The sequence below is a fragment of the Tupaia chinensis genome, unplaced genomic scaffold (genome assembly GCF_000334495.1).
Source record: "Tupaia chinensis unplaced genomic scaffold, TupChi_1.0 Scaffold000387_1, whole genome shotgun sequence".
NCBI classification, from domain to species: Eukaryota; Metazoa; Chordata; class Mammalia; order Scandentia; family Tupaiidae; genus Tupaia; species Tupaia belangeri.
The window spans coordinates 1,257,406-1,271,970 of NW_006159889.1; the positions used below are offsets into that span (position 1 = coordinate 1,257,406).

A 14,565-nucleotide genomic window follows, 5' to 3' on the forward strand; every position below is an offset into this window, starting at 1 on the left:
GGCTGCCTCCCCTACGATTAGGCTGTCACTCCGTTGAATGCTGATGCCTCTGGGCGCCGCTCCGCCCTATTATAGGGGGTTGTCAGCGCAAATAATTAGACTTAAAAGTTACAGCTGAAATATAATCCAGAAATGGCAGGGCCCTGTTTTGGAAATTGTCTATAAAATGTCAGCACTAAGGATGCACAGGGAACGGTAATAGACCGGCATTGTTGGAGCCTGAGATTAGACCCTAAGTGCATTTTTTTCTAGCTCCAGTTTTTCCTTCCCTGCTGGTGCTCTGTCAATAGACTGAGTTCGAGGTAAGTCCCGCTCCTTTTGGAGGCCTTGTCCCTGTGGCAGCAGGTAGAGGACGGCGGGGCTGCTGCAGTGAGGTGCCAGCCGCTTCTAACTGTTGGCATGGGGTGGCTGTCTGGGCAGGTCGGGGATGCAGGCGCCTGTTGGCACTCAGGATACCAGGACGTGGTCTCTAGTCTCCCCCAGCCCTTCCTCCGTAGCTCCCTGCGCCCTTCACACTCCAGGGAGGATGTGCTGAGCTGTGTAGGAACCCGTGTTCCCTGCCGTGCTGAGGCCCAGTGTCCTTGTGAAAGGACGAAGTGATATACCCAGGAGCCTCTGGGCTTCAGGCCCTGGCCCGCTGCTGGAGACACCTCTGTGGGCCGTATCTGGGCTGGCACTCATCCCTCCTCCCTGGAGTTCTCTCTGCCACTGGTATATAGGAAAGGAAAAATAAAACCTCTTCCTCGCATTAGTGCCTGAAGGGCCTCAGTTTCTAGGCAGTGTCTGGAGTCAGAGTGGCTCAGGGAGTTGGCACAGCCTCCAGTCCCAACCTGTGAAGGCTACATTTTGGCTTGAAGACCCTCTTCTCCAGAGATAATTTCGGGGCATAGTCCAGGTTGAGGCCGAGGATTACTGGCCAAGACCCACTTCCTCTGCTGGGGCCTTTGTTCTGGCATCCAGGGTCCCAGAATTCCAACCCCCGGGGTTGAGTTTGTAGCCAAAACCCCTCCCCTGGCACAGGCTCTAGACAACTCACCCTTACACACTGGAGCAGTGTCTTCTGCTAGCCTGGGCTAGTCTGGAAACTTCTCCTGAAGCCAGGACTCAGAAGGGTTGAGTTTTCCTTCACATAGACCTACTATGTGTGTAAGCGTGGCATACCACTTAAAGTATCCTTAAGTCAGTTCACTTGTCTTTAATTGGGAGATGATGCAATCTGCAGCATGAAAACTGCAGCACATAGTAGGTCTCTCTTCCAAGAAGTTTCCCTTCCCTGAACCCACCGTGACGCCCCTGAATGAGGAGGCATTGAGGTTCCCGCTGGCTAGCAGGACAGGAGAGACATCAGTTAGGCTGTACCACCGGGCTGGACCCCTCCGTTCCTTGGCAGGCCTGGGCTTGATCTGCACACAGATCTCCAGCCTGTGCCTCTCTTCTCAATACCCGCCCCTCCCCGACCCTGCTCTGGAGCCCAGGGAGTGTCCACACCAGCAGACCGAGCAGCCGCTCTGCCTGTGCCTCATGGCTTCACCTTGTGCCACTGCGAGGACGACTCAAAGGGGACTTTTTGTTGCCACAGAGCACTTGCCAGCCATGCCCCCAGGCTCCACCTGTTCCCTGCCATTAGAACTATCGTGCTTGTGACATGCTGTCATCATTGGTGTAGATGCCCGACACTGGGGCAGATGACAAAGCCACTCAAACCAGCATACGTGAGACAAGGAAACTCTTGTGTTACAAAACTAAAAAATGAAGAAGTAGCTGCAGCGCTGGGCAGGGCTGGATCTGGATGCTTACCCAGTTCAGGCAGGGCTCTGTCCCTTCACTTGGCTCTCGTCTGTTGACTTCTCTGTTCTCAGGCTGGTTGTCCCGTGTGTGGGGAAAGGAGGTCCTTTAAACTTGGCCATCCCAGGAAAGGGGGGAGTCACTTACGGTTTCTGCACAAGTCCAAGTGCTGTTGCTTTTTCTTGAGAGATTTTTCTGTAGGGCACATGCACTTGTAGGAGAGAGAGACAGACAGAAAATGAGAAATCAACCCCTGGGGGGGATGGCCACTCAAAAGTTCCTTCTCCTTCATTCCCTAGTAGTGATTTTGGGCACGCTTGCACATGTTCCGGGTGTGAGTTTCAAGCCACCGTATCTGGAATTTGAACCATGGTTGGCTATGTGGGAGTCCAGCGACGTAACTATTATGCCACCTACTGGGCCCCTGAAGCTGCTTCTCAGTAGCCAGATGTGGATCACCTACCCTGTGCTCCACGCACTGGGAGAGCGCCCATTGTTCGAGAGATGAGGAGGCCGATTCTAGGAGAAGGCAGAACACTGGATGTCCACGTGATGCTCGGACACCTCAAGTGAGCCTGGACACACAGGCCAGGCTGCTGACACTGATCATGGCTGGCCCACTTGGTCGACTCTCAGAGTTTTAGTTCTGTCTGGAGGATTTGGAGCAAGGCAGACAAGGAAGGAGTTGAAGTAAGGTGGCATCGTGAGGCTGTGTGGACAGTTTGTTCCGTGGGGGAGTGACCTGAGGGGGTCTGTGTCATTCGTCTGCAGCGGGTCAGCTAATGGGAATGAGAGGAGGACGCCCGGAGGGCGAGACGGCAGGAGGCCCAGTGAAGAAACCACTGCGCGGCTTGGGGCGAGGGGGCAATGACCACCGGGCTGGACCCCTCCGTTCCTTGGCAGGCCTGGGCTTGATCTGCACACAGATCTCCAGCCTGTGCCTCTCTTCTCAATACCCGCCCCTCCCCGACCCTGCTCTGGAGCCCAGGGAGTGTCCACACCAGCAGACCGAGCAGCCGCTCTGCCTGTGCCTCATGGCTTCACCTTGTGCCACTGCGAGGACGACTCAAAGGGGACTTTTTGTTGCCACAGAGCACTTGCCAGCCATGCCCCCAGGCTCCACCTGTTCCCTGCCATTAGAACTATCGTGCTTGTGACATGCTGTCATCATTGGTGTAGATGCCCGACACTGGGGCAGATGACAAAGCCACTCAAACCAGCATACGTGAGACAAGGAAACTCTTGTGTTACAAAACTAAAAAATGAAGAAGTAGCTGCAGCGCTGGGCAGGGCTGGATCTGGATGCTTACCCAGTTCAGGCAGGGCTCTGTCCCTTCACTTGGCTCTCGTCTGTTGACTTCTCTGTTCTCAGGCTGGTTGTCCCGTGTGTGGGGAAAGGAGGTCCTTTAAACTTGGCCATCCCAGGAAAGGGGGGAGTCACTTACGGTTTCTGCACAAGTCCAAGTGCTGTTGCTTTTTCTTGAGAGATTTTTCTGTAGGGCACATGCACTTGTAGGAGAGAGAGACAGACAGAAAATGAGAAATCAACCCCTGGGGGGGATGGCCACTCAAAAGTTCCTTCTCCTTCATTCCCTAGTAGTGATTTTGGGCACGCTTGCACATGTTCCGGGTGTGAGTTTCAAGCCACCGTATCTGGAATTTGAACCATGGTTGGCTATGTGGGAGTCCAGCGACGTAACTATTATGCCACCTACTGGGCCCCTGAAGCTGCTTCTCAGTAGCCAGATGTGGATCACCTACCCTGTGCTCCACGCACTGGGAGAGCGCCCATTGTTCGAGAGATGAGGAGGCCGATTCTAGGAGAAGGCAGAACACTGGATGTCCACGTGATGCTCGGACACCTCAAGTGAGCCTGGACACACAGGCCAGGCTGCTGACACTGATCATGGCTGGCCCACTTGGTCGACTCTCAGAGTTTTAGTTCTGTCTGGAGGATTTGGAGCAAGGCAGACAAGGAAGGAGTTGAAGTAAGGTGGCATCGTGAGGCTGTGTGGACAGTTTGTTCCGTGGGGGAGTGACCTGAGGGGGTCTGTGTCATTCGTCTGCAGCGGGTCAGCTAATGGGAATGAGAGGAGGACGCCCGGAGGGCGAGACGGCAGGAGGCCCAGTGAAGAACCCACTGCGCGGCCTGGGGCGAGGTGGCAATGGCTCTGAAGTAGGCGGTGGTGGTTACCGGTGTGTTCAGAGAGAAATGCGTGAACTTAGGAGATGTTTCAGGACCTGTGACGTGCTGACTGCCTGACCTCGGCCTGTTTTGACCCAGCAGTGAGGTCAGAGTGGACAGGGTGCGCCTGCAGCTGCTCGCAGCTCTGATTCCGTGACTTGGTGCTGTGTGAGTGGCAGCGTCTGGGGCCTGTGGAGGTGTCCAGGCAGCACCATGTCCTCCGCATGTCGGGGCCCCCAGCGAGGATCCTCTTGGGTGCCGTTGGGCCACTCATAATCGCTGCCTGCTTTTGCCACCCTGCGTGCGAGGGTGCCCGTGTTAAGACACACCCTAACCTCTGCCCACACGCTGCATGCCCCGTCTGCATGCCACGCATGCCCACCATGGCTAGGCCTGGTCTGCCTTTCCTCCCACTGCATGTTCTGAATGTCTGTACCACGCTTGCAACTTCAGGGGTGGTTCCAGGCTGCACCCTGGACTGAGAAGCTCAGAACAGCTTCTGGCCAGGAGAGGCCAAGGCTGGAGGTCGCACCAGGCACAGCACCTCCCCTGGAGACCCTCGTTCACTGCGCAGAAAGCCGTCTGTCGGCGCCCTCATCATGTTACTGCCATCGTCATGCCCATCTTGCCCGCGGGCCATGTCTCTGGCCCGCCCAACCCCTCGCCCCCACCCAGTCCTCCTGAGGGGCAGCCCCTGGGCTCCAGGCTGTGCCTCGAGTACTGCTAAAGCCCTGGCAGGTGGTCCTATCACCTCCCGTATCTGTTCCTCTCGGGCTGTGTCCTGCTGGTGAAGGCTGTGACTCCAGAGGAGGTGGCCTGTCACTCTCAAACTGGCCCTCTGCCCTACCCCAGCCACACTCTGAGACCCCTTCACCCTAGACCTGAATTTCTCTCAGTGGTGCCCAACCAGTCCATGTGGAGACCCATTGGGTGGGGGCGGAGGCCAGAAGCAAACGGGTGGACATGGAGTACGACCTGGGTTGTGGCCCTGACCAGGCCTGGACGTCACGTTGGGTCAGTGTGATGCTGGGCAGCCAGGACTTTTCTGGGCTTTGATTCCCAGACGGTCACGTGAGCTCGGTTGCGATATCGTGAGTCAGACGTCACGTTCCAGACAGTCCCTGAGTGCAGGGGCTTCCTCTAGCCCGCAGGCAGGGTGGGAACCAGGGAGCCACCGGGGCGCAGGGGTACCACCTCCCCGTCTCTGAGCATGGGCTTGGCTCTGACGAGAGGGGCTTCCTGGACGAGGGGCCCCTGCCCTTCCACGCCTGCGTGTCCTGCCTGGGCTGTGAGTGCCTTTCTCCTCCTCCCGCAGTGCGTCGCGTGGCTCCTCGTTTCTCCATCCCTCCCAGCAGCCAGGAGGTGATGCCAGGCGGCAGCGTGAACCTGACGTGTGTCGCAGTGGGAGCTCCCATGCCCTACGTGAAGTGGATGATGGGGGCCGAAGAGCTCACCAAGGAGGATGAAATGCCGGTCGGCCGCAATGTGCTGGAGCTCAGCAACGTCGTGCGCTCGGCCAACTATACCTGCGTGGCCATCTCTTCGCTAGGCATGATCGAGGCTACCGCCCAGGTCACGGTGAAAGGTGAGTGTGATGGAGGCTCCTGCCCAGCGCCTGAGGCGGGTATGCGTGAGCTGGTGCTGTCCCTGTGCCCAGCTCTGGGGTCTTCCACCTCTTCAGAGACAGGGTTTTCTGTTCATAGCCTTAACGAGAGTGGCCGACAGGTGTGGAGTTTCGTGTGGCAGGAACTTCATGCTGGCAAGCAGTTTGTTTTGCTCCGTTCCTGTTATACTGGGAGGTAGAAGCTCTCAGTGTCCCTGTTTTACAGATGAGGAAACAGGCACAGCGAGGCTACATCATTTGCCCAGGGTCACACAGTAACAGAACAGGGACTTGAACCGCAGGTGGTCTGAATCCACCAGCACGCCACCACTCCCTTGCCATGCTACTGCATAGTACCAGACCCTCCGGTATAACTGCCTCCTGGCAAACAGGAACCAGGCGAAGAGTGGGGACCCTGCCTGGAGCCCTGGGGTCAGGCACACGTGGGCAACACACACGTAAAACACGTGTCACAAGCTCCCCCTGGTTTCCCTGCTTCCCTCTGAACTGCATCTGATCTGTCTTCCATCCTACGACTTGAGTGATATTTTAAAATGTCAGCTAGAATCATTTAGCTCCCTTTTAAGAAAGAGAGAAGCACCTTCCAGTGGCATTCCGTTAGGACATGGGTTAGGAACCTCACCTGTCTCCAGGGCCCCTGGCTGCCTGCCCTCGGCATACAGTGGCCGCATCAACACACCCTGTCTGTCAGCCGTGCTTTGGCCCCAGCACTTCCTGCCACCAGCTCCACCTCCCCTCAAGGCCTCAAGGCTTTCCCACCCTGGTCACACCACCCAAGGAGAGTCCCTGGGCTTTTCTTTTTCGATCTTAGCAGCCTGCTTCTTTTTGTCCTTGCGTGTACCAGAATCACAATTATTAGCAACTCTTTTTTTTTGTTTCTAATTTTGCCAGAGGTTGTATGCACTTTCCAGAGAGTGAACGACAGAGGAGAAAGCCACCCCTGTGGGATATGGTCATATCACAACCCCTTCTCCAACTCCTCCTCCTTTCAGGATTCTAGACGTACATGCATACATGCTCAGCGTATTGCTCAGGCTGCCGGGTCTACGTCAGCTGTGTGGGACCCAACTCCCATGGTCGCTAGGCCCTGGGCTGGCCCTCAACTTGCGTATCCTCTCTCACATGGGAGTGTAAACTGTGAGAACAGGCATGTGACCATGTGGCATCGTGGCCCCGATGGATGGCTCTTAGCGAGCACTCAGAGTTGTTTGCGGGATAATTGTCTGTGGACCATGGACTTGTCCACCTTGATTGAGAGCCAGTCACGGGGTCTATGGGACCAGCAGCCCCATAACTTTCCAAAATCCAGGCTAGTCCTTTAGGAAACACCTTGAAACCTCCTTGGGCCCAGCAGATGGCATAATGGTTATGTCGTTGGACTCCCACATAGTTGACTGTGGTTTGAAACCTGGACCCAGTGGCTTAAAACTCAAAACCAGGCACATGCGCGTACATGCCCAAAGTTCTGAAAGGAGAATGGAGGAGAAGGGATTGCAGTGGGTGGTGTTGCCATCCCCCTCTCGTTTTCTGTCTGTCTTTCTCTCCAGTGAGCATACACACCTTATAGCAAGAATCTCTCTTTAAACACACACACACCCCTTCTCCTTGCTGCCTCTACTCCACGTTCTCACTCCCAGGTGGGTGCAGGTGAGCTGCAGAGGCAGGTCCCTGCTGCCCAGTCTACATGGGATGGTGAAGGCCTCGTCACCCCCTGGCAGATGAGTGATGTGGGCTGACATGAGGATCCCGTGAATCTCAGAAGTGATATGCATACATACTAAGTAACCCAAGGCTCCTGGGGACATTGACAGGCCTGGCCACCGTCCCCCTCTAGGTGCCCTCAGAGATCACCATTTCAGACATTCTTCAAGATGGCCAGTGGCTGGCCACCACACCCTGTGCCCGATGGATCCCCAGTTGCGGTAGGGTTGGTCCTGGGGTCATGACCTAGGGCAACCCTGAGCCTCCTACTTTCTTCCCAGCTCTACCAAAGCCTCCTATTGATCTTGTGGTGACCGAGACGACTGCCACCAGCGTCACCCTAACCTGGGACTCTGGGAACTCGGAGCCGGTGTCCTACTACGGCATCCAGTACCGTGCAGCGGGCACGGAGGGCCCTTTCCAGGAGGTGGATGGCGTGGCCACCACCCGCTACAGCATTGGTGGCCTCAGCCCCTTCTCAGAGTATGCCTTCCGTGTGCTGGCGGTGAACAGTATTGGACGAGGGCCGCCCAGTGAGGCGGTGCGGGCACGTACGGGCGAGCAGGCGCCCTCCAGCCCTCCACGCCGCGTGCAGGCCCGCATGCTGAGTGCCAGCACCATGTTGGTGCAGTGGGAGCCACCGGAGGAGCCCAACGGCCTCGTGCGGGGGTACCGCGTGTATTACACACCAGACTCCCGCCGCCCCCTGAGCGCCTGGCACAAACACAACACAGACGCGGGGCTCCTCACCACCGTGGGCAGCCTGTTGCCTGGCATCACCTACAGTCTGCGTGTCCTCGCCTTCACCGCCGTGGGCGACGGCCCACCCAGCCCCACCATCCAGGTCAAGACGCAGCAGGGAGGTAGGTGGAAGCGTGTGCACCGGCCAGCCATGGTGGAACCAAGGGAGGCTGAGGCTGCTGTAGCGCCCCTCCTCAGGCTGTGAGGCCGAGGACTTGGAGACAAGGGTGCCATATCCCATGGATGTGTGGTCTCTTGGGAGGCAGCACAAGGGTGCCCCCAGGGCTGGCGAGGCTGACGGTGCCCGGGTGGCTGTTGCAGTGCCCGCACAGCCCGCGGACTTCCAGGCCGAGGCAGAGTCGGACACCAGGATCCAGCTCTCATGGCTGCTGCCCCCGCAGGAGCGGATCGTCAAGTATGAGCTGGTGTACTGGGCAGCGGAGGATGAAGGCCAGCAGGTGAGCCGTGCGGAAGCGGGAGGGAGGGGCAGCTCCTGGGCCTTGCGGGTCTGGCGGGCTAACCCGGCCTCTGTGGCTCCTGTGGGCATAGCCTCCAGGGCTTCTCCTTGGGGCTCTGTGGCTCAGGTGGCCTGTGTGGTTCTATAGTCCTTGTCGCTCTGCTGGGGGTGAAGTCCCTAGTGTCTGCCTGTAGCCCTACTCGGCGTGATGCTGGCAGAGCCCTGAAGTTCCTCTGGGACTACCCTCAGTGTGGTTCTGATGGCCCATGTGTTCAATGAGGCACGCGTGGTGTGGACTGGCTATGAACTTGTGTGGACCATGTGACCTCGCGGTGTGGGGCTGGTCCTGGAGCCATGGAGGGCCCAGAGGGGTCAGGTTGCAGCCTGTGCTGGGAAGAACCTGAGTGACCTTTGACAGCAAAGCAGTCAGTGTGTGCTCCCTGCTCTTCCAGCACAAGGTGACCTTCGACCCCACCTCCTCCTACACTCTGGAGGACCTGAAGCCCGACACGCTGTACCGCTTCCAGCTGGCTGCCCGTTCGGACATGGGGGTGGGCGTCTTCACCCCCACCGTTGAGGCCCGTACCGCACAGTCCAGTAAGTTTCTCCTGAGGCTGCTGCTTGTCGCAGCTGGGCTAGGGCAGCCATGCATGCACACGCACATGAACACGAACACGCACACGCACCCTCCCCCTTGCCCAGGTGGGTGGGCGGGTCTGCTGGGCCTCAGGCTGGACTCCTGTCTGAGCTATGGGTCTGGATCCTGAGAATGACAGGTGAGTGGCCCCAGTCTATCCAGCAGCCTCTGCCTTCCCTGCTCCCTGCCTAGCCTCCCCCTTCCTCCCACTGTGCCCTAAGCAGGTAAGTTCCGTGTCTGTGACCCATCTCTCCTCCACCCGCCCTGTGCTGGTCACACGTGCTGAGCCGTCCTCTGTGGTGGGCCCGCTGTGTCCTGGCTCTGCTTTGGCGGCTGTCTCCCCTCCCCATGGACCCACACCTCATCACCCATGCTCCCCTCCTCACATCCCACCATGAGAATTAGGCACGTACCGCGCACTCATCCTGAGCCACCCGCACATGGTAACAGGTCTGAGAATGTGACCGTAGGACTGAGTGTGCCCCGATGCCTGCATGTAGGACCACGTGGCTGCGTGTCACGTTTGTGTGGCAGCTGTGTGACGTGTGAGCGTGCCATGTGTGGCAGACACTGTGATCTGTGGCTGCGTACGTGGCACTCCCTGTGGGCAGATGCGTAGTTGCACCTGACAGGACAGCTGAGCGGTACCTGCGTTCATGTGTCGGCCCTGGGATCGTGCCTCTCTCGTGTTCCAAATGAGAATGCGTGTACAACTCTTTGGGTAAAACTGGACAGTCTCATCTGTGGTCGTGCAACCCACTGTTTCTGAGGCTCTACATGGGTGTGACTGTCTAGGGTGCCCCACAGGGTGAACACGGTGACCACAGGGTGACTGTTGTTGTGACAGCATCTGTGTAGCAGTCTGTGGACGTGCCACTGTGCGTGTAGCAGTGATGTCAGGATACTGCCTGCAATCCTCGGTTCATGGATTCATTCTAGAAGCTCCTGAGGGGGACCAGGCCCAGGGCAGAGCGCAGGACTGGCAGCATGTCCGGACAGCGCAACCTCTGCCCGCGGGGGCCCACAGTCAAGAAGGGCAGGTGGATGTTACACCTGCCATTGCTCCGATGAGTTTCTTCTTTTTCTAAGAACTGGTTAATTTTGTTTATTCATTTTAATTTGCTCTGAGAGGGACAAAGAGACAGAAAGTGAGAAAGCAAGCCACCATAGCTGGAACTCGAACTGCGGTCAGCCACGTGGGAATCCAGTGCCCTTAACCAGCATGCCACCTGCCAGCCCCTCCGATGAGCTTTGACTGTGAGATGATGTGACAGGAGCTGCCTGTGGTCGAAGGGGTTAAAGAAGGCTGCCTTGGGGAGGCAGTGCCTCACGCAGCACTGGTAGGAAGCATGTCCAGCTGGACAAGTGAACAGAGGCCTCAGGCAGGGAGTCCGCAGCCCCAGAGGCCCTGGAGCCCAAAGGTGTGTGGTCCTTGGCCAGGGGGGTGTGCATCCAGCCAGTGTGGCTGAAGCAGCCACCAGAGTCATAGCGGTCAGGGCTTAGGGACAGAGGGCAGGCAGGAGGGTCACTTGCTCGGTGAGAGTGGACAGGCCATCAGACCAGTTAGGAGGCCTCACAGCAACTTAGACAAAAGAAAATGGCTCAGATGAGGTGATGGTGGTGCTTTGAGAGGCATCTGGGTGCTGAATGGTCAGGACTTGTTGAAGATTTGGCGTGGGGGCTAAGAGGGGGGGAGTGGAGGTGAGTCTTGTTTCTTGTCAGGCTCAGGAGGTGAGTGAGGGCAGCTCGGGGTAGGAAATGGGATGGAAGCCAATGTGAAGAGGGCACCTGGTTTCAGATGCCTAATTGAGGATGCCCACGTGCTGGTCAAGTGGTGATGCCAGGCAGGGCCAGGGCTGGGGTGGAGGAGCTGAGAGATCGTAGTGATGGGAGGGAACCCAGGAGAGGGGAGAGTGTGGAGGCTGGAGGAAGGGAGTGTTTCAGGTAGACTAGATGCTACTACTGAGCGGCCAGGAGCAGGCAGACCAAGAGGGCCCACTCGGTGACGAGGAGCGGGCCTGGGTCCAAGCGCGGAGTGTGGGTGCCTTGATGGGGACTGAGGCTGACCGGAGCCTCACGAGGCACGGGCTGGGGGAGGAAACAGGCAGCAAGCTCAGACTCCACTCAGAAGTCCATTTGTAAGGGTGTGATTACTATTGTGGGGCAGGGGCTGTTGGCTGAGGATGGGATCTTTTTAGGACGGAAGAATTTTGAGCATAATTACACACTTTCGGGAAATCAGTTTTAAAAAGGAAAAACCTGGGAAAAGAAGGGCAGTTGGAGAGCCTCAGCAGGTGGAGGGACAGGCAAAGGGCATGGGGACAGGCTGGGTGCAGGTGGCTCCATTCTGTCTTTGTGGGGGGAAGGGTGGGAACCAGTGCACATGTGAGTAGGGTGGTGGGCTTGGTAGCAAGAAATGGAAGAGCCGTTGTTGGAAGACTGTTTTCTCTGCGAAGTGGGAGACAGGATTGTGCACTGAGAGGCCGGGGGGAGGGGGCGGACAAGGAACTGAAAGTTTGGGGAGTGGAGAGGAGGCTGGCGCTCCTTTGGAGAAGGCAGAGTGTTGGATCCATTCAGGGCTTGGTGCAGGCCAGGCAGGAGTACGGGAACACAGGGAGGTTTGGGGATACTGGTGAGAGTGGTGAGGGGATGCAGGGGTGGTAGGATGGGGGTGTGTGGTCAGTAGACAGAGGTCCAGAGGAGCCAAGGAGCAGGTGCAGTGCTGGGGCCCGAGTAAGTGAGCTGGAACAAGAGGTGAGGGTCTGCAAGGGGAGTGGGAAGCCATAAATTTGGGGGTAGGGAATGGTAGCAGCATCCAGGGTGTGACCACAGCAGTTCAGGGAAGAGAAAGTCCTTGAGTCGAGGGCCCTGCTGGTCCCCCTTGCGAGGGGTGGTGGCAGGACTTGAGACGGAGAGAAGAGCAGTCCGTGTGTTGGTAGTGGAGTCCTCGGCGGGCCAAGTCCAGAAATGCCACTGGTATGAGGAAGGCACACGCCTTTCTCCTGTTGCCAGGGGTCTGTTCCGGGCGAGCGCCTGTTTGGTGCTTCTGTTCCAAACCCAGAGGTCCTTGGGCTCCCTGATGTCTGGCCTCTGGTTTCTGTGGTTGTCTGTGGCTTAGACATAGAGATCCTGGCCAGGCAGGCAGAGGTCAAGGCAGCCGTAACGCCGAAGGAGTGATTAGGGACACTAGTCCTCAAACGCAGAGGCGTGGGCACAGCAGACGTGGAGCAGTTGTCCGTGTGTGGTGGTTGTGTGACCAGGGTGTGGGATGCCAGTGGGTAGCCACATGTGTGTCTGATATAGTGTATGTTTTGTGGGAGAAACCTCACGTATGTGGGAGAAACCTCACGTATATGGGAGACTGTTAGAAGTCCACATGTGTGCAAGAGATATCGTGTGTGTATGTGTGTGCATGCACATGTATGCAAGATTGAGAGGCAGCACACATGTGCACACTGGTTGTTCAGGGGTGTCAGGCCTTCTGGCTCCAGTGGCACAGCCTGCCTAGAGGGCCCTGAGATGGCCACTTCCCCTTTCGGGTAGCCTGTCTGGGTGAGTCTCCAGTCCACTGTGACTCAGTCACCATGCCTGTGATCCCCACCCTCCATCTGCCTGCTTCCCCCCATTTGTCTTCCCCAGCCCCCTCCGCCCCTCCTCAGAAAGTGACATGTGTGAGCACGGGCTCCACCACGGTCCGGGTAAGTTGGGTCCCACCCCCAGCCGACAGCCGCAACGGCGTTATCACCCAGTACTCCGTGGCCTACGAGGCAGTGGACGGCGAGGACCGCAGGCGGCATGTGGTGGATGGCATCGGCCGCGAGCACTCCAGCTGGGACCTGGTGGGCCTAGAGAAGTGGACGGAGTACCGGGTGTGGGTGCGGGCACACACAGACGTGGGCCCCGGCCCTGAGAGCAGCCCGGTGCTGGTGCGCACCGACGAGGACGGTAGGCAGTGGCACACGAGGCGGGGCGGGACAGGGAGGCAGATGCCAGCGCCAGCACCCCGGAGCCCTGGCCTTCCACAAGCCTAGGCCCTTCCCTTTCTGGTGTGGGCTGAAGGGAGATAAGTTATGGGACTACCCATGCCAAATTCTAGCCATTGGGGCTATCTCCGGAGTAGCCCCGCCTCAGATTAAAGTTATCAGGGCTCAAAAAGTTGGTGTGAAAAACACTCAAAGTATTGGGTTGTGGGGAAAGTTATGGTGCATTTTTGCATAGAAAGATATGTCATGACTTGCCCCACAACCTGATAGAACCTTCAAGGACTGCCTTGGCTGGGCATTGGCATGGGCGGGGGTGGGGGACAGAACGAACTGCTCTCTACATCTCAAGTTCTGCCACCACCCCTGCCAGGAGGGCCAGCAGCCTCCTTGACTAGTGTGGCAAAGGCCTCGGGTCCCCCCTCCACCTGTTCCTGCACAGCTGCCCTCCCACCAAGGCTAGCCCTGGACGAAGGGGTAGGCAGGGCCAGTTGTAGGCCTTTCCGCAGCTGGCAGAGGGAGCTTCCCATGGTCCTCACCCAGCACAGGTGGCCTAAGGAAACTCCAGGGCCTTTCCGGGAGAGGGGGTGCAGAGGCGAGGCCTTGGAATTTGCGGTGCCCACCGAAGCTGGGATGGGTACCACCAGGCCTGATTTCCCTTTCTACCTGGCCCCCAGTGCCCAGCGGGCCACCACGGAAGGTGGAGGTGGAACCGCTGAACTCCACTGCTGTGCATGTCTCCTGGAAGCTGCCTGTCCCCAGCAAGCAGCACGGCCAGATCCGCGGCTACCAGGTCACCTACGTGCGGCTAGAGAACGGCGAGCCCCGTGGCCCGCCCGTCATCCAGGACGTCATGCTGGCTGAGGCCCAGGTGCACCATTGGGGAGGTGGCGGGGGGAAGGGTGAGCAGACTGGCATGCACACCGCCTCTGGAAGCCCGGGTTCGCCCCTCCCTCGCCTGCACTCAGAGGGGCTGAGGCTGCCTTTCCAGTTGGGAGACCAGAGACGCCTTGTAGCCTCCATTGGGTGGGAGGCACCGAGGTCAGGACCCCTCTTCTGTCTTGGGTCTGCCTAAACTGTGCCGGGCCAGGTTCCATTGCGAGCCCCACCGGGGCATCAGCCTTGGTGGCTCACAGCCTTGGTGGCGTGTTCACTGTGGGCTTTTGAGACGTGCCCTCCTCCTGGACAGTGCCAGGCTGGGTGTCTACTCCTCCCACGGCTAGAGGCAGGGATGGACCGAGGTCAGGACCCCTCTTCTGTCTTGGGTCTGCCTAAACTGTGCCGGGCCAGGTTCCATTGCGAGCCCCACCGGGGCATCAGCCTTGGTGGCTCACAGCCTTGGTGGCGTGTTCACTGTGGGCTTTTGAGACGTGCCCTCCTCCTGGACAGTGCCAGGCTGGGTGTCTACTCCTCCCACGGCTAGAGGCAGGGATGGCCCGAGGCCGCCTTACCCGC

General features: G+C 58.2%; 1 protein-coding gene across 4 annotated transcripts in view; it reads left to right on the forward strand.

The window, feature by feature from the left end:
• PTPRF (protein tyrosine phosphatase receptor type F) overlaps positions 1 to 14,565 on the forward strand; it is an 88,740-nt gene that overhangs the window by 48,908 nt on the left and 25,267 nt on the right. For all 4 annotated transcript variants that reach the window (XM_027773907.1, XM_006153751.3, XM_027773909.1 and 1 more), the window contains 6 exons: positions 5,286 to 5,555; positions 7,577 to 8,158; positions 8,358 to 8,494; positions 8,946 to 9,090; positions 12,770 to 13,075; positions 13,788 to 13,981. In XM_027773907.1, the coding sequence (XP_027629708.1) occupies positions 5,286 to 5,555; positions 7,577 to 8,158; positions 8,358 to 8,494; positions 8,946 to 9,090; positions 12,770 to 13,075; positions 13,788 to 13,981 (1,634 nt within the window). The remainder of the gene's footprint in view (positions 1 to 5,285; positions 5,556 to 7,576; positions 8,159 to 8,357; positions 8,495 to 8,945; positions 9,091 to 12,769; positions 13,076 to 13,787; positions 13,982 to 14,565) is intronic.